Source organism: Podarcis tiliguerta (assembly GCF_965153285.1).
Source record: "Podarcis tiliguerta genome assembly, chromosome: 16".
Lineage (NCBI taxonomy): Eukaryota > Metazoa > Chordata > Lepidosauria > Squamata > Lacertidae > Podarcis > Podarcis tiliguerta.
The window spans coordinates 3,419,725-3,446,403 of NC_139549.1; the positions used below are offsets into that span (position 1 = coordinate 3,419,725).

Sequence of the window (26,679 nt, forward strand, 5' to 3'; positions counted from 1 at the left end):
ACTGTAAACCGTCATATACTTTAGATCACTGGTCTTCACTGGGTAGGTCAGGACCCCTTAGTGGGTTTCATCCTGATCCAAGGTGGATCACAGCAGGAGCACTAGGCAGATAGATGCCAAAAAGTTAAGAAATAGGCCTCTAAATTCACGTTTGGCTTAAAAGCAGGGTCCTGAATCTGGGAAAAGTTGGTGATCCCTGGTTTAGATGTATTATGTGGCCGTGTGCTATGCCTATAAGGATGCAAAAGGACCAGCAAATGTGGGTGCCAGTGGAGTGCCCCCTCAGGGCGCTACAATTCCCAGCACCCTTGAACTACAATTCCCAGTATTTTGTGATCCCCATCACCAAATAAAACGGGGAATTGTAGTTCAAGGGTGCTGGGAATTGTCCCCTGCATTAAATATATGGAGACCACAGCTGAGGTGCCTGCCCTCCCCCCCCCAAAAAAGTATGATTTTTGAGAAAGAGGAGCGAGGGAAAATGGCAATAAATAGAGGACAGTTTGAAAATGACTTTTTGTGGATAGGCTTAGGATTCAAATATGCATTGATAGGAATTAAGATGTCCAAAGCTAAAAGAGAAAGAATGAAAGATGTTAAGTGGTTAAGTTAATTTTATGAGAAAACTGGTTTTGGAAAAATGTTAAAATGATACACACTGAAATTCAATTAGGGGGAATTGAGGAAGTCAATTAACAAGATTACTAAGACTGGTTTAATTGCGGTTGAGATTTGTGTTTGTTTGTTCGAAATTTTTGGAAAATCAATAAAAAAATTTGAAGAAAAAATAAAATAAAATGACTTTTTGCGGCCCTGGGTTTTGGAGCCTGAGACCATTGCATCCTAGAGACCCTCGGGGGTTAACGTGACCCTACTGCAGCCAGTCCACTCCTTGCAAAAAAAGGAGAGAAAAAATAAATTAAATATAAATATAAAGGCGCCCCTTTTCCTCGTCCGCTCCTGAACTGGCAGAGCTCGCACCAACCAGAAGCCCGTTGCTAGGCAGACTTCCCGACCCCGCGGGCCAATCCGGAGCCGAGCCCCAGCTGTATCCGGGTGGAAAGCGAGAAAACCACGCGGCAGCCATTTGCATTAAAGAAGAGCGCCGTATCCGGGCAGACCAGAGGCGCGCGGGCCAATCAGAGAAAAAGAAAACCCCGCCGGCCCCGCCCACCCGCTCCTCTTCCCCCCGCCCCCCTCGGCTGCTAGTTTCTTTTTCCCTTTTATTTTTGCAAGGGCTCAGATGCGCCGCGTAAAACCTGCAAGAGGGGTGGATCCTTTTGCAAGCGGAGTAGGAAATCCGCATTGGGGAAAAGGGGGTCCTAAAAGATCCAGGAAACATTATTAATTGGTTGTTTTTTTGGGGGGGGGAGAGGAATCCATTAACTCTTTGGGGCAGGGAGAAGTTTGGGTTTTGGAGCAGCGATGTTTGCAGCTGCTGAGTTTTTTCTGAGCCTTCCCTTTTTGCAAAACGCGGCCCGGATCTTAAAAAGCTGCAGGAAGAGGAATCTCAGCCTGATATAAAAGGTAAGTTCCATTTCACCCTTTCTCCCCAAATAAATAAATTTATATATATATATATATATATATATAGAGAGAGAGAGAGAGAGGTTGGGGCGGGGGGGGGGGAAAGAGTTTACAATTCTGGGAGTTTTCTGGGTTAAGGAAACGGATCGAATTGGGTGTGTTCAAGGGAGATCCGTTTCCAAAAAGAGGGCATGGATCAAGACAGATCCCTTTAAAATGCATCTGGGCTGATGGAGGAACTTTGCAAAAAGGCGCCTGTGTCGTTGTTGTTTTTCATGGCGAGTTTTTGGATTGAGATGCATGCATTTTAGAAGCAGGGGAGCATAGCTGGCAACTTTCCCCTTTTTTTGCGAGGAATCCTATCCGGAATAAGGGAATTTCCCTTTTTAAAAATATGGAAAAGTTGGCAGCTATGCAGGGGAGCCTCCTGAAAAATAAGTGTTTCCTTCTAAGGGTAAGAGGATGGGTTTGTGGTTTGTGTGATCTCCAGCAACAAAAAAGGTTGACCCAATCTCTCTCTCTCTCTTTTTGCAAAAGGAGGTTTCGGGTTTTCCCACATTCTCACTGCAGGAATTCGAATTTCCCTCCTCCTGGAATTTAAATACGTGGTGCAGCTGCTAGGATGATCACCGCCTCTGGGGCACCGAGGAGATAAACTTCAGTTTCCCGCCCAAGGAATGTGTGTGTTTATTATGGGGTGTTTAGATTTTAATCTGGATCCAACAGAGGGGATCCAATTGGAGTAGCAATCTTGGTGAGATAATCTCCCGCAAGGCAGAAATGTACCGTCAGTCGAGACAGATTGTCTACCAGTGATATATTTTGTATATTTATAAAAAGCACCCAGCACTTTACATGAGCTCTGCCTGGAACCGAGTTGCTAAAAAACCAAAATAATAGGTAGGATACTGTGGCGAACAGCAGCTAATTCATCGTCATGCCTAGATTTGCACAGCTGCTGAAAACCTGACACGAGGATGCTTAGCCGAACTTCTGAGTCAGCTTGGCGTGGGACGCAGGAATTTAAAATTAAAAGCCTGATCTTTAACGTCTAAAATGTACGCTGAGGGGGTGGCTGGCCTTCTGCGATCAATCCAGAGCATGAAAGGTTGATTTCAAGATGTTCAACGCTCAAAACAGTCCCCAGCTTCCTCTCCCACACATGCCTTTCGTTGTGGGCACAGGTCTCTGCCCTCAAGGAGCTTACATTTGTTGGAAAACTGAGTTTAACGCATTGTTCATTGCCGCAGGGGTCTTTGTCGGCTGACCGGCAGAAATGAAGAATGAAAAAAAGGTTTAAAATAAATGCGTAAGATAAAAAGTAAAACACTTTTTTAATTGAATGTATTAACCTATGTGCGTATGTCTCTTTTTCCTCAGAGAACTGAAGGTGGCATACATGTTGCGGTCTTCCCCCCTCCATTTTATCGTCACAACAACCCTGTGAGGTAGGTAAGGCTTGATGTGTGTGATTGCCGGCTTCAGGGTCACACCTGAGAATCCCGGGAACTGTAGTTTTGCTAAGGGTGTTTGGCACTGTAACTCTCTGGGGAGTAAACTACAGGTCCTAAGATTCTTTTGGGGCGATGCGGTTTAAATTCATGACTCCAGATCTCTCTGCCAAAGCAGCTGGTGTGTTTCTGTGTTGTTGTTAAAGGCTTAGGAGCCTTGGCGGCGAAAAAGAGTTGGCAACTGAACTACGATGGGCAGTTTGACAAGAGTCAGACAGGACTTTCAACTGAAATTACTGTTAACTTGTTTACATATTAGCAATGTGCAGGGCTGTTTAGGTCAGGAGAAAGTTCCCTGCCCCAAAGAGATTACAGATTTAAATCACCCGGGCTCTACTCTGAATACTGTGATGCCGCTGTCAAGAGGTGAGTGCCTTTGATCATGCAGAGTGCCCAGATATAATAATAATAATAATAATAAAATAAAAATAAAAATAAATAATAATTAATAATAATTTATTATTTGTACCCTGTCGCTTCTGCGCATGCACATGACGTCATTTTGCGCGTCTGCGCATGCGCGAGCGGCAAAACCCGGAAGTAACTCTTTCTGGTACTTCCGGGACGCAACCTGAAAACACTCAACCTGAAGCAAACGTAACATGAGGTATGACTGTACTATCATACCTTGGGTTACAGACCCTTCAGGTTGCGTTTTTTTGAGTTACGGACCCACCGAAACCTGGAAATACCGCAATGGGTTACTTCTGGGTTTTGGCGGTTGCGCAGAAGCGCTAAATTGTGCTTTCCGCATGTGCAGAAGTGCCGAATTGCAGTGCATGCACAGATGCGGCGCTGCGGGTTGCGAACATGCATCCCGAACGGATCACGTCCGCAACCCGTGCGTCCGCTGTAATGAGAAATTGTGTGTGGGGGAGAGCAGGTTTGACGGCTTATAGTTCCGAAACGTTTCAGCGCAACGGCTTGGGACGTGGCAGCGCAGGGGAGGAAGGATTGAGGACGGTCCCTGCTGAATTTGGGGTGAAAAGGATGAGAAATGGCTGAGTTTGAGCAAGTTCACAAGAGGCTGTGGCGCACTGGCAGGTGCCGTTGCGTGTTTTTCATCCATGGACTTTGCGGGGCTGCTTGCCTCCTGGAAATGGTATTCTGTGCTTTGGAAAAAGGGATTGTTGTTGTTGTTTCAGGCTGAGGGTGTGCTTCGACTCCTGTTTATTATTTTTTTACTTTAAAAGCTTCTTTTTTCTCCCCCCTGGCCAGTGTTCAGTCAGTGGACTTGCTCGTCTTGCTGTTGCCATGGTTTCGGACCAATCTCAGCCTCCAGAAGTGGAGGAGCTCTCTGTTGCTAGGCAGGATTCTCTCACAAGGCCAGGGACCTTGGAAGAGTTTGCAGTTCAGGTGAAGGTTAGAAGGAGGTGTGAAAGGAGCTGCGGAGAAGAAATAATATCTCCGGGGAGATGAATCTGAATTTGTTTCAGAGGCTTTGGGGGTGGGAAGAAGAAGAGGAATCTTCTCTGAAGTCCACAGGATGGATGGAAGACAGGCAGCATTTGAAAGCGTGGAAGAAACTGTGGAACTCACTGCCACAGGAGGCAGTGTGCTTTGGAAAAAGGGATTGTTTTTGTTGTTTTGTTGTTGTGAGGACCGCCAGCTTGGGTGCCTTGAAAAGAGGACTGGACAAATTCAGTAGTGATCGTGTTGCGGGGTGCTTGCTTTTTCAGCCGAATTTCCTCTTTTCTTGTTGCAACCTCTAAAGGTTATTTTTTTAATATATAACAATTTTCGTTGTTTTTTCGGTTTATACTTCTCAAAATAAACATTTTACATGTAACAATTGACTTCCCTCCTTCCCCTTTCATCGTTTATTTTACTTATTTAAATTTCCTGCGTATTTTACTATAACCAATCTATTCGTTTTTCCATTTTATATCCTTCAAATATTTATCATGCTGTTGAATTTATCTAAACACTACCAGCGTTTTCAGTTGTACAAAGTTATTTTCTAAATATGCAGCACTTCTCTTCGAAGAAAGATTCTTCTTGCTCTCTTATTCTGTAAATTAAACCAGCTTCCTCCACAAATTCTACCATCTTAATTTGCCAATCTTCCTAACGAGGGATCTTTCGATCTTTGGGCTAGCAAAATTCGAGCCGCTGTGGTTGCGTACATCAATAACTTTTTCTGACAACTGGGATCTTCAGACTGAACTATCTCTAACAAAAAGGCCTCAGGTTTTTTTTTTTGGGGGGAATGTTGTTTTAAACATGTTTTTTAACTCATTGTATGTCATTTCCCAATAGCCTTTAACCTTTTTCCATGTCTACCTCATGTGAAAAAATGTTCCTTCCATTTCTCTGCATTTCCAACGCAGATCTGATCCTACTTTGTACATCTTAACCAACCTACTTGTGGTTAAATACCATCTGTGTATCGTTTCATATAATTCTCTTTCAAAGTATAATAACATGCAGTAAACTTTGAAACGTTCTTCCAGAGTTTCTCCCAGAGGTTTAGGTCTGTGTTATGCTCTATCTCCATTGCCTGGTGTGTCACTGAATCTTTGACTAACTCATCTTTTGTTTCCCATTCTAATAATAAGCTATACATTTCTGACAATATTTTATCCTTATTCCATAATAGTTTTCTTTCAAACTGTGAGCTTTGGTCCGGAAACCCATTTTTCAAAATCTAATTTGAATGTGTTATGTATCCGATGATACTGTCACCGATCCGTAATTTTGCTCCTTACTTCTTCCATTGGGGCAACCTCAGAAGGTTAGGCTTGCCAACTGACCTGGAAAAACCCAGCCAGACTTGCTCCTGCGCCTTTTAGCATCCATACAACATGCAGAAATCGGCTCTGCTCAGAAAGACACCCATTAAGATAAATGGACACGACTAACATAGGTTTGGGGACGTGGGTGGCGCTGTGGATTAAACCACAGAGCCTAGGACTTGCCGATCAGAAGGTCGGTGGTTTGAATCCCCGCAACGGGGTGAGCTCCCGTTGCTCGGTCCCTGCTCCTGCCAACCTAGCAGTTCGAAAGTACATCAAAGTGCAAGTAGATAAATAGGTACCACTCCGGCGGGAAGGTAAACGGCGTTTCCGTGCGCTGCTCTGGTTTGCCAGAAGCGGCTTAGTCCTGCTAGCCACATGACCCGGAAGCTGTACGCCGGCTCCCTCGGCCAATAAAGCAAGATGAGCTCCGCAACCCCAAAGTCGGCCACGACTGGACCTCATGGTCAGGGGTCCCTTTACCCTTTACCTTTACTAACATAGGTCTATCAAATTTCGAACGGTTGTCCTCTGAGTAGGGACAATAATCCAGGGCCTCTCCCCATCACTCCACAGAAGTCCAGTTAAATTTCCATTTCTGCAAAGGGAGTGAAGTCTTGACATGGAGACCAGAATTTACACGCTGTGATTTACCAATTGCTGTTTGTACGCACCAAATAGTCAATCCAAGCAAATGAGGCTGCAAGACCCGACCAGAGCATTGTATCCCTTTCAGTTCTGCTCACAGCAGAGGCATCGAAATAAATGAACTTAAGTTACTGTTCATTTCAGTGGGTCTACTCTTTAGGACCAGGCCTGGGTGTAACACAGGGTAAGGGCTGGATTTAGGTTTGATGAGGCCCTCAGCTACTGAAGGTAATGGGGCCCTTTCTATGTCCTTTGTCGGTTTTTTGTGTTGAATAAATGCTATATGGTAATTGCTGGACCTAATAGGTATCTAAATCCATTTGCACATGTTGCCCTGCAACCAGTCCATGCAGAATGTAGGCACCCTGTATATAGAAAGGAGCAAACCAGGGATATTTTAGGGAGCAGGCGGGGCCCATGACTTACATCACAGGAGCCGACACAACACAAAACACTCTTGCTGTATGTAGGGTTTTTTTTTTATTTGCTTTTTTATCTTATATTTTGGAAATGTACATCCAGGTGTTTTTTTCCTTTAAATTTTTTTGGGGGCCCCCAAGAGAGTGGGGCCTAAGCTGTAGCTTGTTTAGCTTTTACGTAAATCTGGCACTCTGACAGGGTTGTTTTTCTGTGGGGCGATGGGCTCGCGCCATGTGCAGATGTACGCTGCCCCGGACTAAGGCGTTGGGCTCCTCTTTCTCTCTTTGAAACAGGGAACCGGGTGCCATGGCGGACGACAACGGACTTTATACGAAGATCGCGGAAAACGTGAGCGAAAGCCTAGAGGCGGATCCGCAGGGCGTCTCCGTGGAGTCAAGTACCTTGCTACAGAAACTGAGAGGAACTATTTCGTAAGGGCGACGCTTCTTATTCCTTTCCCCTGCCTTCCTCCTCTCCCTCCACTTTCTTTCCTTCCTTCCTTCCTTCTTAGGCCCTCTTTGCACCAGACATACCAGTTCTGTATTTGCAATAAATCATATCTTTTAGTGTGGCAGCACTTCAGAACTCCCTGCCTGTTGACCCTGTCCTTTTTTAGACCCCTGCTAGAAACATCTTTGCTTAGGCACAGCCTGCATCCAGACATGTAGAAAGTTGGCACGCCTTTTAATCTGGTTTCCAGCTTATTGCTGGTTTTAATTAATTCCGGATGTTTAGAAAGAGTCGTTTTAAACTGCATGTTTTTACTGGTAACGTCACCGTTTTCTTTTGTGAACCGCTTTGAGGTTTGTTTTACAATCGGGCGGTATCTGAATTTTGTGAATGAATAAATATACAGTGGTGCCTCACAAGACGAAAAGAATCCGTTCCGTGAGTCTCTTCGTCTAGCGGTTTTTTCGTCTTGCGAAGCAAGCCCATTAGCGGTTTAGCGGCTATTAGCGGCTATTAAAGGCTTAAGGGATTAGCGGATTAGCTGCTAAAAGGCTATGGCAGCTTAGTGCCTTAGAAAAAGGGGGTGGGGAGCGGAAAAAAACCCCCAGGAATCGCAAGACATTTTCGTCTTGCGAAGCAAGCCCATAGGAAATTCGTCCTGCGAAGCACCTCCAAATCGGAAAACCCTTTCGTCTAGCGGGTTTTCCGTCTTGCGAGGCATTCGTCTTGCGGGGCACCACTGTATTCCCCCCCCCCTGAATAAGAACAGTATGTTTAAAGCAGCCCCATGCCACTTTAAACAGTCACAGCTCCCCCCAAGGAATCGTGGGAACTGTAGTTTGTTCAGGGTGCTGAGAGTGGGGGCGACGAGACTTCTGTTCCCCGTTACAGGCCTACCATTCTTGGAGGGGTTTAGCGATCCATCCCTGAGCGGAACGGGGTCTCTTAACCACTCTCAGCACCCTGAACAAGCAACACAGAGAGAGAGAGACCTGTTTGAAGCCTGATTCACAGCTAATTCTCCCCGGCCTCCTTGCTGGCCCAAGTAGGACTAATTCAGCCAGCTAGCCCTGGTGATTTATCTAATGCCTATTAGATGGATTTCCCCTAAATTGATTTCTGCACTTTGAATTTTATTGTTATTCATGTTTTTATACTATATTTTTATGCTGTTTTTACAATTAAGTGTTGTTAGCTGCTCTGAGCCTGGTTTTTGTACAGAGAAGGGTGCGGTATAAATAAAAATGTATTATTATTATTATTATCCTGAGGTTGCCTGCACATGTCCTAGAGCAGGCACCCCCAGACTCGGTCCTCCAGATGTTTTTGGGACTACAACTCCCATCATCCTCAGCTCAGTTCCCGACAAAGAGGAAAGCAGACAGCGTATCTGCTAAATAAGTCTTCTGGGAAACCAACTTTGTCAGTGGCTAAATTCCTTTTCCTGGCACTCAAGTGTCGGAAGCGTATAATTGAATGCCTTGATGTGGGTTATCTGTGAGAGGTCTAGTACTGTGGCCCTACCTTATTTATGTACCCCTATGATGTTATAGACTATAATTATTGTGTAATGTTTTATTTCTGACTATCGGTCGAATAAAGAAATTGATTGAACTCCCATCATCCCTAGCTAACAGGACCAGTGGTCAGGGATGATGGGAACTGTAGTCCCAAAACATCTGGAGTTTGGGGGTGCCTGTCCTAGAGGGTGCAGGGAGCTGAAAAAAATCAAGAGAGTAACACATGGTTTTCTTCTTACAGGAAGTCTGTTCAGTGCAAAATTGACTACATACTGGTGAGTGGCTGGATGGGGCACTTTAGATGCAGCTGGGGGAAACTAAAATAACACGCACCTGTTCATATAATACGTGGCCGATGAATTGCGCTTTGGGTAAATATGGGCTGAGTTCTTCCTCCAATGTCGGAGGCAGAATACCAGCTGCTGGGAACACAGACTGGGAGAGTCGCCTTGGCGGTTTCCAAAGAGGCATCTGATAAGCCTCTATCAGAATAGGATGCTGGGCAGCTTCCGCCTGACGCAGCGCTTCTGATATTCTTCTAGTGCAGTGATCATCACCCGGTCTGGACCCAAGACTGGCTGCCAGCCTGCAACCTGGGGTCCACGTCCACATTTCCCCCCCTTTCCGATTTATTCTCAGCAGTGCTAGCAGTGCACATCATTAATCCTAAAGCGGCACTTACTAAAATTAGCATTACTCCTCAATGACAAGCAGCAGTTTTTACGCCTTAGCCGAAAGGTTGAGGAGCTGTTGAAAAAATGGTTGGCCAGAAATCTGTATCTTGTCAGAAAAATGGTTCGTGCCTTTCTCATTCCGTTTTTGCAGCATTCGTGGGAATTGATAGAACGGTGTCTCGGCAGAAGACCGTATCCTAGCGCACTTGGCATGGGTTACTCTTTTGGTCTGGTTGAGCCTAAGCTGGAGTTGAATGTGGCAGCAATAAAATTTGCCATGTCCTGTCCACTGTAGCCTCGCGACTCACCTGTGGGTTCCGACCGATGTTTTAGAGGGTTACTATAAGAAGCTAACATAACACAAAAACATAGCTAGAAGCAAGTTAGTAAAGGTAAAGGGACGGCTGACCATTAGGTCCAGTCGTGGCCGACCACTGAAAAGGCCCCATTCTCATGTCGCCACCCTCCAGATCCCCCCATGGAAGGGGCACCTGGAGGGTAAGAGGGAATTCAACGCAAAAACTAAACCAAGAATGGATCACCGTATTTTTTGCTCTATAAGACGCACCAGACCACAAGACGCACCTAGTTTTTGGAGAAAGAAAACAAGAAAAAAATATTCTGAATCTCAGAAGCCAGAACAGCAAGAGGGATCGCTGCGCAGCGAAAGCAGCAATTCCTCTTGCTGTTCTGGCTTCTGGGATAGCTGCGCAGCCTGCATTCGCTCCATAAGACGCACACACATTTCCCCTTACTTTTTAGGAGGGAAAAAGTGAGTCTTATAGAGCAAAAAATACGGTATATTCAAGGAGTACCTGAAAAACTACTTGTGACAGCACAAACCACGTGGCAGATCTTGAATGACTCTTGCATTGAACAGACAATATATCTAAACTTAATGAGTTTTTTCCCCGTTATCAAAAAGATTTAAGAAAATGATATATTAACAGGATACTGTGTAAAATATAACAAGTGTAATTTAGGGGTGTTTTTTTTAGAACAATTGGAAGTCTTTTTTAAAAAATAATAATGTATTTTTAATTTTTCTGCCGTATGGGATACAAATTGCAATATAATATATTGCTGTATAATTTTGTGAAATATGTTTAATAAAGAACTCAATTAATAATAATAATAATAAATAATAATAATAGAAGGGGCACCTGCAGAAGGGCCTCCGATGATGATTTCTGGGCCCGGGTCGGTTCCTATAGGGAGCGGAAGTCCTTGAGGTATCCGGTGCAAAGCTGTGCATTGTCGCAACAGCTGATCCCAAAACATGGCTTGTGTTTACGTCTTGGCAGTTTTCATTTCCTGGTGATCTTCACTTGTGTTTCTCTTTCTCCATTCTGTGATCACAGCAAGATGTCCAGAGGTTTACTGACCACGCCAAGCTGTATCTCTACCTCCAACTCCCTTCTGGCCCAAGTTCAGGAGAGAAAAAGTGAGTGATCGCAGCCTTGTTTCCCAAATCTTGTTCGTTTCCTGCTTTGTATACACTGGAGGGATGGAAACGCTGTGGTGGAAAGGCAAGCAAATCAGAAAGCTGCTTTCCTTAAAATAAAATTTAAAAAATCATCTAGGAGTCAGCAACTAGCAGCCTCCGAGCAAAACGAACCCCATGGGAGATAAAATTCTGGGCCTGCCCTCATTGCCCACCTAAACGAGTGTAGGAATGAAACTTGGAAGCAAGCTATTGTAGGCAGAGGTGGACCCTACACAGCACCTTAGGGCCTCACTCTGTTGGCAGCCTGCACCCTACAACTTAACCCATGAGTAGGCAAACTAAGGCCCGGGGGCCGGATCCGGCCCAATTGCCTTCTAAATTTGGCCCGTGGACAGTCCGGGAATCAGCCTATTTTTACATGAGTAGAATGTGTGCTTTTATTTAAAATGCATCTCCGGGTTATTTGTTGTTGTTGTTTTTAAATCTTTATTAATTTAAATTACACACTGATACAAAGAATTTACAATCTCGTACTACAAAATGAAAATTAAAGAACAATTAAGAAAATACAGAAAGAAGAAAAAGCAAATTTATATACAAAAAAACTTTAATCTTCCTAATTAATACTTAATTAAACACTTAAATAAAAAAGACTGGGTTATTTGTGGGGCATAGGAATTTTTTCATTCCCCCCCCCTTCAAAATATAGTCCAGTCCCCACAAGGGCTGAGGGACAGTGGACTGGCCCCCGGCTGAAGAAGTTTGCTGACCCCTGACTTATCCGAACCAGTGAGACTTCCAGCTAGGCCTAAAATTTAGCAAAGTGCTGCCATGGAATTTAAAAACCAAAGGGCAGGTTTCTAGTCCTTATGGATCTGGAGGATGCAGGAATCTGTGAGGTGTAGGCCTGAGAATCCATCCTTGGAACCGCCGTTGAAATTCAAGTTGGTGGACCTCATGGTTCCCAAGGCAGGCTTTGAATGCGAGAGGGGCAGGGTTCGAAAAATGTCAGGTGTTCCCCAAGGGACGCTGTGTGCCGGGAAAAGGAAGAAGGTGCTGAATTTACACACATTTTGCCAAAACCAGGGGAAGGGGGGATTACAGTGGAACCTCGGTTTTCGAGGATCTCGGAAGCCAAACGTTTCAGTTTTTGAACACCAAAAATCCGGAAGTAAATGCTTCTGTTTTCGAATGCGTGTTTTTTCATTTTCTCCATTGAAATTGCCTGCCACCCTTTGCACCTCGGTTGTCGAACATTTCGGAAGTCAAACAGTCTTCTGGAGTGGATTACTGTTGACAACCGAGATACCACTGTGTTGGGTTTTTGTTTTCATTATGTGGTTTGTGTTTTTATATTGTGCTTTTACGCTGTAACCACCCCGAGATTTATTTATACCCCGCCCATCTGGCTGAGTTTCCCCAGCCACTCTGGGTGGCTCCCAATCACATGTTAAAAACAATACAGCATTAAATATTAAAAACTTCCCTAAACAGGGCTGCCTTCAGATGTCTTTTAAAGATAGGATAGCTGCTTATTTCCTTGACATCTGATGGGAGGGCGTTCCACAGGGTGGGAGCCACTACCGAGAAGGCCCTCTGCCTGGTTCCCTGTAGCCTCACTTCTCACAAGGAAGGAACCACCAGAAGGCCCTCGGAGCTGGACCTCAGTGTCCGGGCTGAACGATGGAGGTGGAGACATTCCTTCAGGTATACAGGACCGAGGCCATTTAGGGCTTTCAAGGTCAGCACCAACACTTTGAATTGTGCTCGGAAACGTACTGGGAGCCAATGCAGATCTCTTAGGACTGGTGTTATGTGGTCTCGGCGGCCGCTCCCAGTCCCCAGTCTAGCTGCCGCATTCTGGATTAATTGCAGTTTCCGGGTCACCTTCAAAGGCAGCCCCACGTAGAGCACATTGCAGTAGTCCAAGCGGGAGATAACAGAGCATGCTCCACTCTGGTGAGGCAGTCTGCGGGCAGAGAGGGTCTCATCCTGCGTACCAGGTGGAGCTGGTAGACAGCCGCCCTGGACACAGAATTAACCTGTGCCTATTATTATTATTATTATTATTATTATTATTATTATTATTATTATTATTATTTATTTTCCTTTCTCGGGGCCGCCAGCCTGGACCTGACTTCTCTGAGCTCAGCTGAGCACATGCATGCTTGCACGTGGATCCGGAATCACCTGGAGGAATACCCGGACACCTGCTTGCCAAAACAAGACGTTTTCGATGCTTACAAGTGAGTTCTGGATCTGAAGGATGGGAACCAGAGGCGTCTCTGCGGGGTGGGGAGGTTGCCTCTTCTTCCTCTTTGGCGTCCCTCATAGCTGAGTAAGATTGTCTTCCATAAACACGGTTTTAACAGTGAGTCCGTAATTGACTATGGAGGCCAATTCTGTATCCACACGTCCTTCCACAGTGGGGACATTGGTTTCGGGGTGGGAGTTGATCATGATGTGGATTTGCCAAGCGTGCCTTCCTCTTAGCGCGTTTCTCCCTTGCGTCCTGAGTTTGAGTGTCTTCAAAGCCCATGACACCTTTGGCAAAGGCTGTTCTCCAACTGGAGCACTCGCAGGCCAGTGTTTCCCAGTTGTCAGTGTTATACTACATTTTTTAAGATTTGCCTTGCGACAAGTCTTTAAACCTCTTTTGTTGACCACCAGCATTACGCTTTCCATTTTTAAGTTCAGAATAGAGTAGTTGCTTTGGAAGACGATCATCAGGCATCCGCACAACATGACCAGTCCAACAAAGTTGATGTTGAAGAATCATAGCTTCGACACTGGTGACCTTTGCTTCTTCCAGTACACTGGCATTAGTTCGCCTGTCTTCCCAAGCGATGTGCAAAATTTTTCGGAGACAACATGTAAACCATAAGCGAGGCAGCGGTGGTGTAGTGGTTAGAGTGTCAGATGTGGAGCTGAGTTCAAATCCCTGTTCGGCCACACGAAGCTCCCCGCGGGTGACTTCTCAGCCTAACCTGCCTCTCAGGATTGTTGTGGGGATCGAACGAGGAGGGGAGGGAACCTCAGGGGAGGGGAAGAAGATGGGATCTAAATGCAACTGATAAATAAACCGCCCTTCCTTTTTGTCCTTCCCCTGGCAGGCGTTACTGCGACAACCTTTGCAGCCGCTCTCTGAGCGCGGCCAACTTCGGCAAGATCATCCGGGAAATCTTCCCAAACATCAAAGCCAGGAGGCTGGGGGGTCGCGGGCAGTCAAAATATCCTTTTTGTGTGTGTAAAAAGCCGCCAGGCGGTGTGGGCGGCAGTGAGGTGAGTGAAAGGCTGTGGCGGACTGTCTCACACTCCCCAAGCTCATGCAAGCACAACCTTTCTGTGCTCAGGAGATGGCCCAGCTGTATATCCCACCTTCACAAAACTCTTACAGCGAACGTGATCTGTGCGATTCGGTGCTTCTGCGCAAAGCGCGATTCAGCGCTCATGCCCAAGCGCCCAAACCCGGAAGTAACCCGTTCCGGTACTTCTGGGTTCGGCGTGGTGCGCAACCCGAAACCGCACAACCCGAAGCGTCTGTAACTCGAGGTATGACTGTACCTCCAAACGAGAAACAGGCGCAGTGCAGATTCTTCCCGCGAAGGGGTACCCCACAACACCTTTGAGCCTCCCCAGCTATGAAATAAATGGATGTGGCAATGGAAATGGAGCCTTTCGAGTTTCCTCCTTAACTCTGCCCCCACGTATTGCTACAGCGGGATACGGAGGAAGACTGTGGTGAACATGCCCCCGCTCCCCAGCCTGGATCTGAAAGAGACGGAGTCGGTAAGGCCCTGGTTCTTGGCTCATTATTCTCTTGTGTGTGTCTCCGTGTTTTGAAAAGCGTTAAGAAAGTGAGCCAAAAAGACTCGCCTAGTCCAAGGCCCTGTTCCTTTTTAAAAGAAAATCTTTATTAATTTTCACATAGACAAATATACAGTGGTGCCCCGCAAGACGAATGCCTCGCAAGACGGAAAACCCGCTAGACGATAGGGTTTTCCGTTTTTTGATTCGCTTCGCAGGACGAATTTCCCTATGGGCTTGCTTCGCAAGACGAAAATGTCTTGCGAGTCTTGAGATTTTTTTTCACTCCCCACCCCCTTTTTCTAAGCCGCTAAACCACTAATAGCCTTTTAGCAGCTAATCCGCTAATCCCTTAAGCCTTTAATAGCCGCTAATAGATGCTAAACCACTAATAGTGCTAAGCCGCTAATAGGGTTGCTTCGCAAGACGAAAAAACCGCTAGACGAAGAGACTCGCAGAACGAATTAATTTCGTCTTGCGAGGCACCACTGTATGTGGGGAAACGGTGCCTGGCACTCCTCACTCCTCCTGTTCTTCCTTCCTCTCCTGCAGCCGGAGCGGCCAGAGGTGTTCCAGTCCTACAGCGACGAGGTGATGGAAGCGGCCTGCGCCTTGACCTGTGACTGGGCCGAGAAGATCCTGAAGCGCTCGTTCAACAACATCGTGGAGGTGGCCCAGTTTCTCATCCAGCAGCACATCATCAGCTCCCGTTCGCCCCACGTCGACCTCATCATGGCCATGGTGGTCTCAGGTGGGAGACCCCTCCTCACACTCGCCTCCGCTCATTGCGCCTCCATCGCGCTGCCCGACGGGCTCTTCATAGAGTCCACCACCTCTCCTGGGACTCTGTCCCATTGTCAAACAGCTCTTACTGTCAGAAAGTTCTTCCTGAAGTTTAGTCGGAAGCTCCTTCCTTGCCACTTGAAGCCACGGGTTCGAGTCCTGCCCTCAGGAGCAGGAGAAAACAGAATCAGAATCACAGAATCACAGAATCACAGAATCATAGAGTTGGAAGAGACCACAAGGGCCATCGAGTCCAACCCCCTGCCAAGCAGGAAACACCATCAGAGCACTCCTGACATATGGTTGTCAAGCCTCTGCTTAAAGACGTCCAAAGAAGGAGACTCCACCACACTCCTTGGCAGCAAATTCCACTGTCAAACAGCTCTTACTGTCAGGAAGTTCTTCCTAATGTTTAGGTGGAATCTTCTTTCTTGTAGTTTGGATCCATTGCTCCGTGTCCGCTTCGCTGGAGCAGCAGAAAACAACCTTTCTCCCTCCTCTATGTGACATCCTTTTATATATTTGAACATGGCTATCATATCACCCCTTAACCTCCTCTGCTCCAGGCTAAACATGCCCAGCTCCCTTAGCCATTCCTCATAAGGCATCGTTTCCAGGCCTTTGACCATTTTGGTTGCCCTCCTCTGGACACGTTCCAGTTTGTCAGTGTCCTTCTTGAACTGTGGTGCCCAGAACTGGACACAGTACTCCAGGTGAGGTCTGACCAGAGCAGAATACAGTGGCACTATTACTTCCCTTGATCTAGATGCTATACTCCTATTGATGCAGCCCAGAATTGCATTGGCTTTTTTAGCTGCCGCGTCACACTGTTGGCTCATGTCAAGTTTGTGGTCAACCAAGACTCCTAGATCCTTTTCACATGTACTGCTCTCAAGCCAGGTGTCACCCATCTTGTATTTGTGCCTCTCATTTTTTTTGGCCAAGTGCAATACTTTACATTTCTCCCTGTTAAAGTTCATCTTGTTTGTTTTGGCCCAATTCTCTAATCTGTCAAGGTCGTTTTGAAGTGTGATCCTGTCCTCTGGGGTGTTAGCCACCCCTCCCAGTTTGGTGTCATCTGCAAATTTGATCAGGATGCCCTTGAGTCCATCATCCAAGTCGTTGATAAAGATGTTGAATAAGACCGGGCCCAAGACAGAACCCTGTGGCACCCCACTAGTCACTCTTCTCCAGGATGAAGAGGAACCATTGATGAGCACCCTTTGGGTCCGGTCAGTCAGCCAGTTACAAATCCACTGAGTGGTAGCATAGTCAAGACCGCATTTTACCAGCTTCTTTACAAGAATATCATGGGGCACCTTGTCAAATGCCTTGCTGAAATCAAGGTAGGCTACATCCACTGCGTTCCCTTCATCTACCAGGCTTGTAATTCTGTCAAAAAACGAGATCAGGTTAGTCTGACATGACTTATTTTTCAGAAATCCATGCTGACTATTGGTGATCACAGCATTCCTTTCTAGGTGCTCACAGATTGTTTGCTTAATGATCTGCTCCAGAATCTTCAGTCCTTGAAATACCGTAGATTCCGGAGTATTGGGCGACTGGGCGTATAAGACGGCCCACAACTTTTGCCGTTCCATTTTAGAGTTAGAGAGTTTGACCACCGCCGGGGCAGAGCGCGCACCCCTCCTCTGCCGTCACAGCAGCAGCAGCAGCCCGAGGCATTTGGTGGGCGGGCGGGCGCCATGCTCAGAAGGACTTTCCGCGTCCCCTTCTGTGGGGAGGGAGGAGGAGCGATGCCAGCAGGGGCGCCTCTTCTCACTGATTCCCCCCCTCCTTCCCAATGCGTATTCCCGGCGTATAAGACGACCCCCCGACTTTTGGGGTGATTTCCCAGGGGTAAAAAGTTGTCTTGTACGCCGGAACATACGGCATTTGGAGATGGCTTTCTTGTTGATAGAATTTAATTTGTAAATTGCCGCAGGCTTCTAAGCGGCCTGCGAGTGTGGATGAGAGTGATGCCCACGTTGGAATACAAAATATAAACCTCTTGACTTACGAGGTAAAACAGGTGGGCAACTTCTGGATCGTGGGCCACTCTTGGGGGTCCAATTTGGCCCCCGCGAAAGCCTCTGTCAGTCTGTAGACGACACTGAGCTAGATCGGTGACGCAGTCGAGAGCAGCTCCTGAGTTAAACCAGTCAAAACCATGAGGAGTAGAATCTTGCTTTATGTTTACAGCCAGCTCAGGGGTAGAATGTTTGCTTTGCACACAGAAGGTCCCTGGTTCAATCCTCTATTGGCGTCTTCAGGTAGGGCTGGGGGTGGCCCCTGCCTGAAACCCTGGAGAACCCCTGCTGTCAGCCAGTTTAGATAATACTAAGCTCAATAGGTAGGACGCGGGTGGCGCTGTGGGTTAAACCACTGAGCCTGGGACTTGCCAATCAGAAGGTCGGCGGGTTGAATCCCTGTGACGGGGTGAGCTCCCGTTGCTCGGTCCCTGCTCCTGCCAACCTAGCAGTTCGAAAGCACGTCAAAGTGCAAGTAGATAAATAGGTAATGCTCCGGCGGGAAGGTAAAAGGCGTTTCTGTGCGCTGCTCTTGTTCGCCAGAAGCGGCTTAGTCATGCTGGCCACATGACCAGGAAGCTGTATGCCAGCTCCCTTGGCCTATAGAGCGAGATGAACGCCACAACCCAGAGTTGGCCAAGACTGGACCTAATGGTCAGGGGTCCCTTTACCTTTATCTTTAAGCTTGATAGACCAATGGGTTGGTACTGCATAAGACAGCTGTGTTCCTATCCCCCAGTGATTTCCCCACTTTTTTTACTTTTTTTGTAACGGAGCTTTGTTCAGAGAAAGTTCTCTTAATCTAAATCTTTTCTGGTTGCAGAAATTACCGAGAACCACCGTGACAAACGGCCGCCCCAAACCATGAAGAAAAATGAGCCTGAAGGCCTGGAGAGTTCAGACAATAAACAGACCCAGGTAGTAGTATTAGCAGTAATAACAACAACAACAACAACAACAATTAATTAGTTATATCCCACCCATCTGACAGCTTTGCCCCAGCTACTCTGGGCAGCTTCCTGCATAAAAGCTTCCCAGTACAGGGCTGCCTTTAGATGTCTCTGGAAAGTCTGTGGTGGTTTATTCCCTTGACATTTGGTGAGAGGTTGTTCCACAGGGCGGTGCCACCACCGAGAAGGCCCTCTGCCTGGTTCCCTATAATTTGGCTTCTCGCAGCGAGGGAACCACCAGAAGGCCCTCAGAGCTGGACCACAGTGTCCGGGCAGAACGATGGAGGTGGAGATGCTCCTTCAGGTATACTGGACCAAGGCTGTTTAGGGCTTTCAACATCAGCATCAACACTTTGAATTGTGCTCGGAAACGTACTGGGAGCCAATGTAGGTCTTTCAAGACCAGTGTTATATGGTCTCAGCAGCGGCTCCCGGTCACCCATCTGGCTGCCGCATTCTGGATTACTTGTCGTTTCCGGGTCACCTTCAAAGGTAGCCCCAGGTAGAGCGCATTGCAGTAGCCCAAGCGGGAGATAACCAGAGCATGCACCACTCTGGCGAGACAGTCCACGGGCAGGGAGGGTCTCATCCTGCATACCAGATGGAGCTGGTAGACAGCGGCCCTGGACGCAGAATTGAGCTTCTATAAGCACCTCAGAAGGGCCTTTTAGTTGGACCAGCCCGGCATCATGTTCCCACCGTGCCCAAAAGTGGCCCCTAAGGTGTTATCTGGTGCGATCTGCCTCTGTTCCGGGAAATGCACCACACCACACTGGAAGAAGTCTAAAGACACAGGTGTGGTGGCAGGTGCGGCACAGAGATTCAAAAATCGAAATTCAGCTTCGTGAGGGGGAACCACACCCCCAATTTGGGCAGGATTCTCGATTTCTGCAGCCCCATCTGTAGTAGACCCATTTTATCTCTGGCCTTGTGGCTTATCCCTGGGTTTGGGCCTGTGGCTCGGCCAAAGGGCAGCTGAACCCAACGCTTCTCTTGTCCTCTCCTCAGGCCAAAGCGGAAAACGCCGCCAAGCCCTCGGCCGCAGCTCCGCGGAGTGAGGCCAAGAAGCCGCCGGACGCCCCGGCGAAGCCCGCCAGCAGCCCGCAGATCAACGCCTTGGTGGCTCGGCTGCCGCTGCTGCTGCCCCGCGTCCAGGTCCAGCCCGGGGACCGGCTGGTGGTGTCTCCGGGGGTGGCGGCCATGCACCCGGCCCCCGCCGTCTTGGCGCCCAAGCTGACTGCCTCGGGAGGGACGGTCAAGATGGCCCTCTCCATGGGGCCGGGGCCGTCCACTCTGTTGGCCCCTGCCGTGAACGGGCCGGCTGGCGTGGTCAGCCCTCCGAGCGCTGTGCCGGTCATCAACATGATGCCCGTCATCAACATGGCGGTGCCGCCAGTGGCCGAAATCCCGCTGAAGCACAAAAGCGCCCCTGCCGGCGGAGGGGTGAACGGCTGCGAGGCCCAGCGGAGCCCCCAGGACCCGCAGAGAGCCAAGCCCCCTGCCAAGCGGCCGGCGGAAGCACCCGGGGAGGCGACGGCAAAGAGGAAGCGGGGTCGGCCGCGCAAGAAGGCAGACCCCCCTTCGCCCGAGAAGAGAACCATCAAGGAGGGAGCGCCCGGCGCTGAAGAGGACTCGGATATCATTGTCGTGACTGTGGGTTACGGTGACCAGGCTGCCCGCCCGTCCTCCCGCTCCGCGTCTCGGGAGGAGAGCGCGGAAGTGGAGGTGGTCCATGTCGGGAAGCCCAAGAGCCCGTTCCCCCAGGAGACGGGCGAAGAGGGCCCTTCCCGGGTCGGCAGCCTCATTGTCAGCCCTGCCCCCAAAGCCGCTGTGCTGCCCACCCAGGTGAGCGTCATCAGGGGCCGGAGGTCCGCCATGCCCATTGTTGTGAAAGAGACAGGAAGTGACTGGAAGGAGACAGGAAGTGGCTCCAAAGAGACAGGAAGTGGCTCCAAAGAGACAGGAAGTGACTGGAAGGAGACAGGAAGCACCTCCAAAGAGACAGGAAGTGGCTCGAGGGAGCCCCCGCAGTTGGCTGAAGGCGCAGCAGCGCCGGGGATTAGTACCAGAATCACCATCGCGAGGGACTGGGAGGACCTGGAGAGCGAGAGCTCCTCAGAAGGTGAACTCCAACCCACCGATCTTTCCATGCGCAAAGTTGCCCCGCCGCCTGCCAAGGGTCGCTTGGAGGCCTGCGGCTTGCGGCCCTCGTCTGTAAACTTGCACAGGGTCAGTGCGGACCAGGGGAAGGCAGCAGAGACAGCGAGTCCGCTAGGGACATCGGCGCAGGCCCCCAGCCGATAACATCACCCCACCCCTGCTCTGGTGTGCGTCTCCCAATGCCAACGTCTCCCGCGCAAAGGCACCCTGGTTCTGCTTGCTTTTACTAATTTAATGCACGCATCTAGGCGGGGAAATACACGGCGATGTGAGCTTGCAAAAGCGACTTTCTGTCATGCCTCTTCCTTGGCCGCCTTGCAAGGCTGTGTGGCTGAGAAGTTGCCTGACCTGGGCTCTGGCGCCACCTACTGTTCAGCTCCCTGCTTCCTGGCCCACCAGCTGCCACCACACACCCAAACCTTTTTCTCAAAAGCCCAGGCAGCCTAACGCGCTCTGATAAGGGGAGTGAAAATGTCGGGAATGGAAAGGGTCTTGCGGAGGTCATTTAGGCAGGCCACATATGGGAATGGGGGCGTATTTACGGGACACCCCCCCCCCCCGACACCAATCTCTCCCCATCACTCTCCTTGGGACTTCCAAGGGGATGGGCAGGGAGAGGAGAATCTTCTCCCGTTTGGAATCTCTGCACAAATCTTTCTCGATCCAAAGGGGGCGAAATAGTGTTGCGTTCCGAGTGCGGATCCTGACCCTGAACCCCCCCCCCCAAAAAAAACCCTTCTACTCTGAACTTTAGAGACAATCACCTTGCAGCCAACATCCCAAAGAGTTTTGTTGTTCTCCCCTCTCCGTTTCCAGCTCAGGGGCTTGGGGACATTGGTGGGGCAAGGGGGCTGTCCCTCCAGATGTTGCTGGACTCCTAGCAGCCAGCAGGCCTAGTGGTCAGGGAGTCGTAGCCCGGCCACAGGCCAGTGGCGCCCTCATATCCCCTGGTCTCTCTCCCGGAGAGTCCACTGACCTGGGGGCAGTTTAAAAAAAGTTAATACCCGTATTTGCTCCTTTTTTTGTTACTCGTGTGAGTTGTTACTTGCCTCTTCCAAGTTCTCCTTTCCGGCCTCTTGTTTCCATTATAAATACTGAAGAAACCATATGCACATTAATTTTTTTTAATAAAAATAAAAATGGTTGTATATGTTTTGTTAAAAGCTGTTTCATTGCCTCCGCCGCTCCAGACCTTATAAATGGTGGGTTAGTTCTACTCTTGAGTAAGACCCGTTGAAATTATTGGATAGGCCTAACTTGAATCCCTTATTTTTTTTGTGGGTCCATGCTGAACAGAACACATTTGTTCAAAAATCCCGCGCCTCTTGCATACTAGGATTAAACAAGCTGTGGATTTTTAAATCGGGAAGGAGGTTGCTGTTTTTGTTGTCAGTATATTAAGTATTTTTGTCAGCATCCTCTGATCTTCGGATGAAAGGTGGTTTAAAAAAATAAATAATTTTTGGTGAAGACCTCAGCTGCTACTGGCAAGAAGCCTATTTAAAATGCTTTGAAAGCACCCCCCCCCCAAAAAAAGACTCCCAGGAGCTGTAGTTTACCCCTCACGGAGCTACGATTCCCAACTCCTTTAAGAAACTACACTTCCCAGAATTCCTGGGGTGAGTAGTGTGAGCTTAGTTCTTTGCTACTTATTATTTGGTGCAAGTTGCTTGGAGTTAAGATAAAGGTAAAGGGACCCCTGACCATTAGGTCCAGTCGTGGCCGACTCTGGGGTTGCGGCGCTCATCTGGCTTTATTGGCCGAGGGAGCCGGCGTACAGCCTCCGGGTCATGTGGCCAGCAGGACTAAGCCGCTTCTGGCGAACCAGAGCAGCACACAGAAACGCCGTTTACCTTCCCGCCGGAGTGGTACCTATTTATCTACTTGCACTTTGACGTGCTTTCAAACTGCTAGGTTGGCAGGAGCAGGGACCGAGCAACGGGAGCTCACCCCGTCGCGGGGATTCGAACCGCTGACCTTCTGATCGGCAAACCCAAGGCTCAGTGGTTTAACCCACAGCACCACCCGCGCCCCTTTGGAGTTAGTTTCATTAAAAAAGAGGACTAGTAAGTTTACTAAATAATAATTTAAACGTTTGATGCCCAAACAGCTTTAACCTGGGGAACCTTCGGCCATCTGGCTGTTGACTCAACTCCCATTGGCTGGCATACAGGCTGGTATTGCCCGCTCAGACTGGCAGCGACTCTCCCCGTTAAACTGCAGGCTGATCTTCTGTAACGCCAGAGTCCAACCGGTTTTGGCAATACTGTAGGGGCTGCCATATGTCTTTGATTATACCAGACATTACTGGGATTTCAAAGGCGGAATTGACATCTGGGGGGATTTCTGAAAGGCGGCACTGTGTCCTGCATCTGAGGCAAGTCGGAAAAATCAACAATTTTGAGGTTCCCCCCCCCAAAAAAAAGATTGGGGATTGGAGTCCATCAGCTTTTGGAGGGTCAAAGGGCCAGTCCATGGACTGGCTGCCCCACATCTGGCTCAGGAATGAGCCTGAGAACTCTAGATTGCTGCTGGCATTCTGCGTCAGCAATACTGAGCTAGATGACGGAGCATAAACCAGCTCAATTTAGGTGCGTCATTTGATCAGTCCTAAAAATGCTTGCCAACAAAGGTCCATATAGTTAAAGCTCTGGTTTTGCCAGTAGTGATGCATGGAAGTGAGAGCTGGACCATAAAAAAAGCTGATCGCAGAAGAATTTTGAATTCTGGTGCTGGAGGAGACTCTTGAGAGTCCCATGGACTGCAAGAAGATCAAACCTCTCCATTCTGAAGGAAACCAGCCCTGAGTGCTCACTGGAAGGACAGATCCTGAAGCTGAGGCTCCAAGACTTCGGCCACCTCAGGAGAAGAGAAGACTCTCCGGAAAAGGCCCTGATGTTGGGAAAGATGGAGGGCGCAAGGAGAAGGGGACGACAGAGGACAAGATGGTGGGACAGTGTTCTCGAAGCGACCAGCATGAGTTTGACCAAACTGCGGGAGGTAGTTCAAGACAGGAGGTCCTGGCGTGCTCTGGTCCAGGGGGTCACGAAGAAGCAGACACGACTAAACAACAACAATAATTTCTTTATTTATACCCCGGCCACTCTGGGTGGCTTCCAACAGAATATTAAAATACAACAGTCTATTAAACATTTAAACCTTCCCTAAACAGGGCTGCCTTCAGCTGTCTTCTAAAAGTCTGGTAGTTGGACTGGCTGCCTCCACATCTGGCTCAGGAATCAGCCTGGGAACCCTAGCGCTGGCATTGGGCGCCAGCAATACTGAGCTGGATGACGGAGCGTAAACCAGCTAGCTTCCCAGCATCCTCAATTTTGGTGCGTCATTTGATCAGTCCTAAAAATGCTTTGCTTCCCCCCCCCTTCAAACCACTAGGCGGCGCTACCCAACCATCTGAGCATTCTGGCTGGAAATGCCAGAGGTAAAGAACTCTCCCTGGCACAGGCAGATAGCTTGACAACGGCCAGAGAGACACAACACAGACCAGGTTTCATTTTTAAAAAACAGTAATTTTTATTACGTTTTCAATTTTTTGTAATCACAATATCCATACATAAATCAATAAGCTCATACATCGTTCTAACTGAGCATTGACCTCCCGCCCCTCTTCGTTACTTCCATACATATTTACTTTATTCTTAGCGTTTCTATAACCACTTTTTTACCTTCTCTCTTACTTTTTTTTATTAATTTTTATTAAGTACAAAATAGAAAAAATATACAAAGAAATAAAGAAAATACATGTAACCAAGGGAAGATTAGAAAACATTTCTTCGCTCTTGTTTTTATATTTCCCCTTATTAAATGTAAATCAGTTCATTACACAGTGGTACCTCGGGTTACAGACGCTTCAGGTTACAGACTCCTCTAACCCAGAAATATTACCTCGGGTTAAGAACTTTGCTTCAGGATGAGAACAGAAATCCTGCTCTGGCAGCACGGCGGCAGCAGGAGGCCCCATTAGCGAAAGTGGTGCTTCAGGTTAAGAACAGTTTCAGGTTAAGAATGGACCTCCGGAACGAATTAAGTACTTAACCCGAGGTACCACTGTATTGTCATTACAAAACATTTCAACCCAAAGCTACAAACATTTTCAGATGTTTACAATATTCTTTCATATATAATATAAATTTGCTCCAGTCTTTTTGAAACAGTTTGTCATGCACAGACCAGGTTTCAAACTGGCGATCAGTTTAGATGTCGTGGGGTGAGGAGAAGCAGGATTAAATCTCCGCTCAGCAATTATTTCCCACTGCGTTTCCTAGAATTGTAGAGTGGGTAGGGATCCCAAGGGTCATTCAGACCAACCCCCTGCAATGCAGGAATCTCTTGCCCAGTGTGGGACTCGAACTCTGCTTCTCATCTTGAACCGATTCTAGATTCTTCATTTGAGGATGATGGCGTCCTTTCGAGGCCTCAGCGTCTTCCCCACTCGCGAAGATTCAACAATGCCATAACAACCAGTTATACCTTTACTGAAGGCAGTAAAGGTAAAGGGAACCCTGACCATTAGGTCCAGTTGTCCAGTCATTACTTATCTCTTTGATATCTGACGGGAGGACGTTCCACAGGGCAGGTGTGAGATCTTGGAGAAGATGTTAAGAGGCCCCTGTTCCCCTCCCAGAGCTACAGTTCACAGAGTTCCCTGCGGAGAGCAATTCTGATTGTTAAACCACTCTGAGAATTGTACCTCTGCCACAGGGGCCTCTCAACATCTCTCAGCACTCTTAACAAAGTACAGCTCCCAAGATTCTTCAGGGGAACCATGACTGCCTAAAGCGGTATCACAGCACTTTGGGTAAAGGTAAAGGGACCCCTGACCGTTAGGTCCAGTCGTGGCCGACTCTGGGGTTGCGGCGCTCATCTCGCTTTATTGGCCGAGGGAGCCGGCGTACAACTTCTGGGTCATGTGGCCAGCAGGACTAAGCCACTTCTGGCAAACCAGAGCAGCGCACAGAAACGCCGTTTACCTTCCCGCCAGAGTGGTACCTATTTATCTACTTGTGCTTTGATGTGCTTTCGAACTGCTAGGTTGGCAGGAGCTGGGACCGAACAATGGGAGCTCACCCCGTTGCAGGGATTCGAACTGCTGACCTTCCAATCGGCAAGCCCTAGGCTCTGTGGTTTAGACCACAGCGCCACCAACATCCCTAGCTCGGTGGGTAAAGGTAAAGGGACCCCTGACCGTTAGGTCCAGTCGTGGCAGACTTTGGGGTTGTGACACTCATCTCGCTTTATTGGCCAAGGGAGCCAGCGTACAGCTTCCGGGTCATGTGGCCTAAGCCGCTTCTGGTGAACCAGAGCAGCGCACGGAAAGGCCATTTATCTTCCCGCCGGAGTGGTACCTATTTATCTACTTGCACTTGATGTGCTTTCGAACTGCTAGGTTGGCAGGAGCAGGGACCGAGCAATGGGAGCTCACCCTGTCGCGGGGATTCGAACTGCCGACCTTCTGATCGGCAAGTCCTAGGCTCAGTGGTTTAACCCACAGCGCCACCCACATCCCCTTTGAAGGCAGTTATGTGCATCCAAAGCATGGTGGGGATTTGCCCTTGTGAGTGCGCACAGAGGAATGCATTTTCCCGCAGACTAAACCCTCCAATATGGCCGGATTCGTGTTTGTTTGGCCGCTGGGTCTGTTTTGAACATTCTGTCCCCGCAGAGAGACATTCCAGAGGTCTGACTCAGCTCTGGCCTGGCGCAGCCGGTTCCAAGGTAAACAAGCCGCAGGGAAATCGGATTCCAGCTTGGCGTTTCTGTACCTGAATGCACCCGGTTCAGCGATAGGGAAAAGCATGTTCCAACGTGTGGGAATGGGGGACAGGGTACCGCTTCGCCGATAAAGATTTATATGTGTGTCCCTGCATTTTTCTTTCCGTTAAATGCTGAACTGCTATGTTTTTTAAATTTTTAATTTTTTTTACCAACAAGCAAAACACAAACAGTGAAACCCCCCCCAGGCGGCTGAGACATTGGGTATACATAATCAATAATAACAT

At 48.3% G+C, this 26,679-nt stretch overlaps 1 protein-coding gene across 4 annotated transcripts; it reads left to right on the forward strand.

Annotated features, from left to right (window-relative positions):
* Positions 1–1,212: 1,212 nt before the first annotated feature.
* On the forward strand, positions 1,213–21,825 carry RFX5 (regulatory factor X5). Of its 4 annotated transcripts, none has more exons than XM_083416547.1 (12): positions 1,215–1,527; positions 2,065–2,281; positions 2,908–2,975; positions 7,135–7,272; positions 9,053–9,086; positions 10,847–10,929; positions 13,059–13,178; positions 14,046–14,162; positions 14,640–14,721; positions 15,292–15,490; positions 18,376–18,470; positions 19,511–21,825. In XM_083416547.1, the coding sequence occupies exons 4-12, from the start codon at positions 7,148–7,150 to the stop codon at positions 20,804–20,806; spliced, it is 2,151 nt and encodes a 716-aa protein (XP_083272673.1). In that variant the 5' UTR covers positions 1,215–1,527; positions 2,065–2,281; positions 2,908–2,975; positions 7,135–7,147; the 3' UTR covers positions 20,807–21,825. The 4 variants fall into 4 exon arrangements, with proteins under 4 accessions (XP_083272672.1, XP_083272673.1, XP_083272675.1 ...); XM_083416549.1 differs by having other exon boundaries at positions 1,229–1,527; positions 2,908–2,979; XM_083416546.1 differs by lacking the exon at positions 2,065–2,281 and having other exon boundaries at positions 1,213–1,527.
* Positions 21,826–26,679: the final 4,854 nt, after the last annotated feature.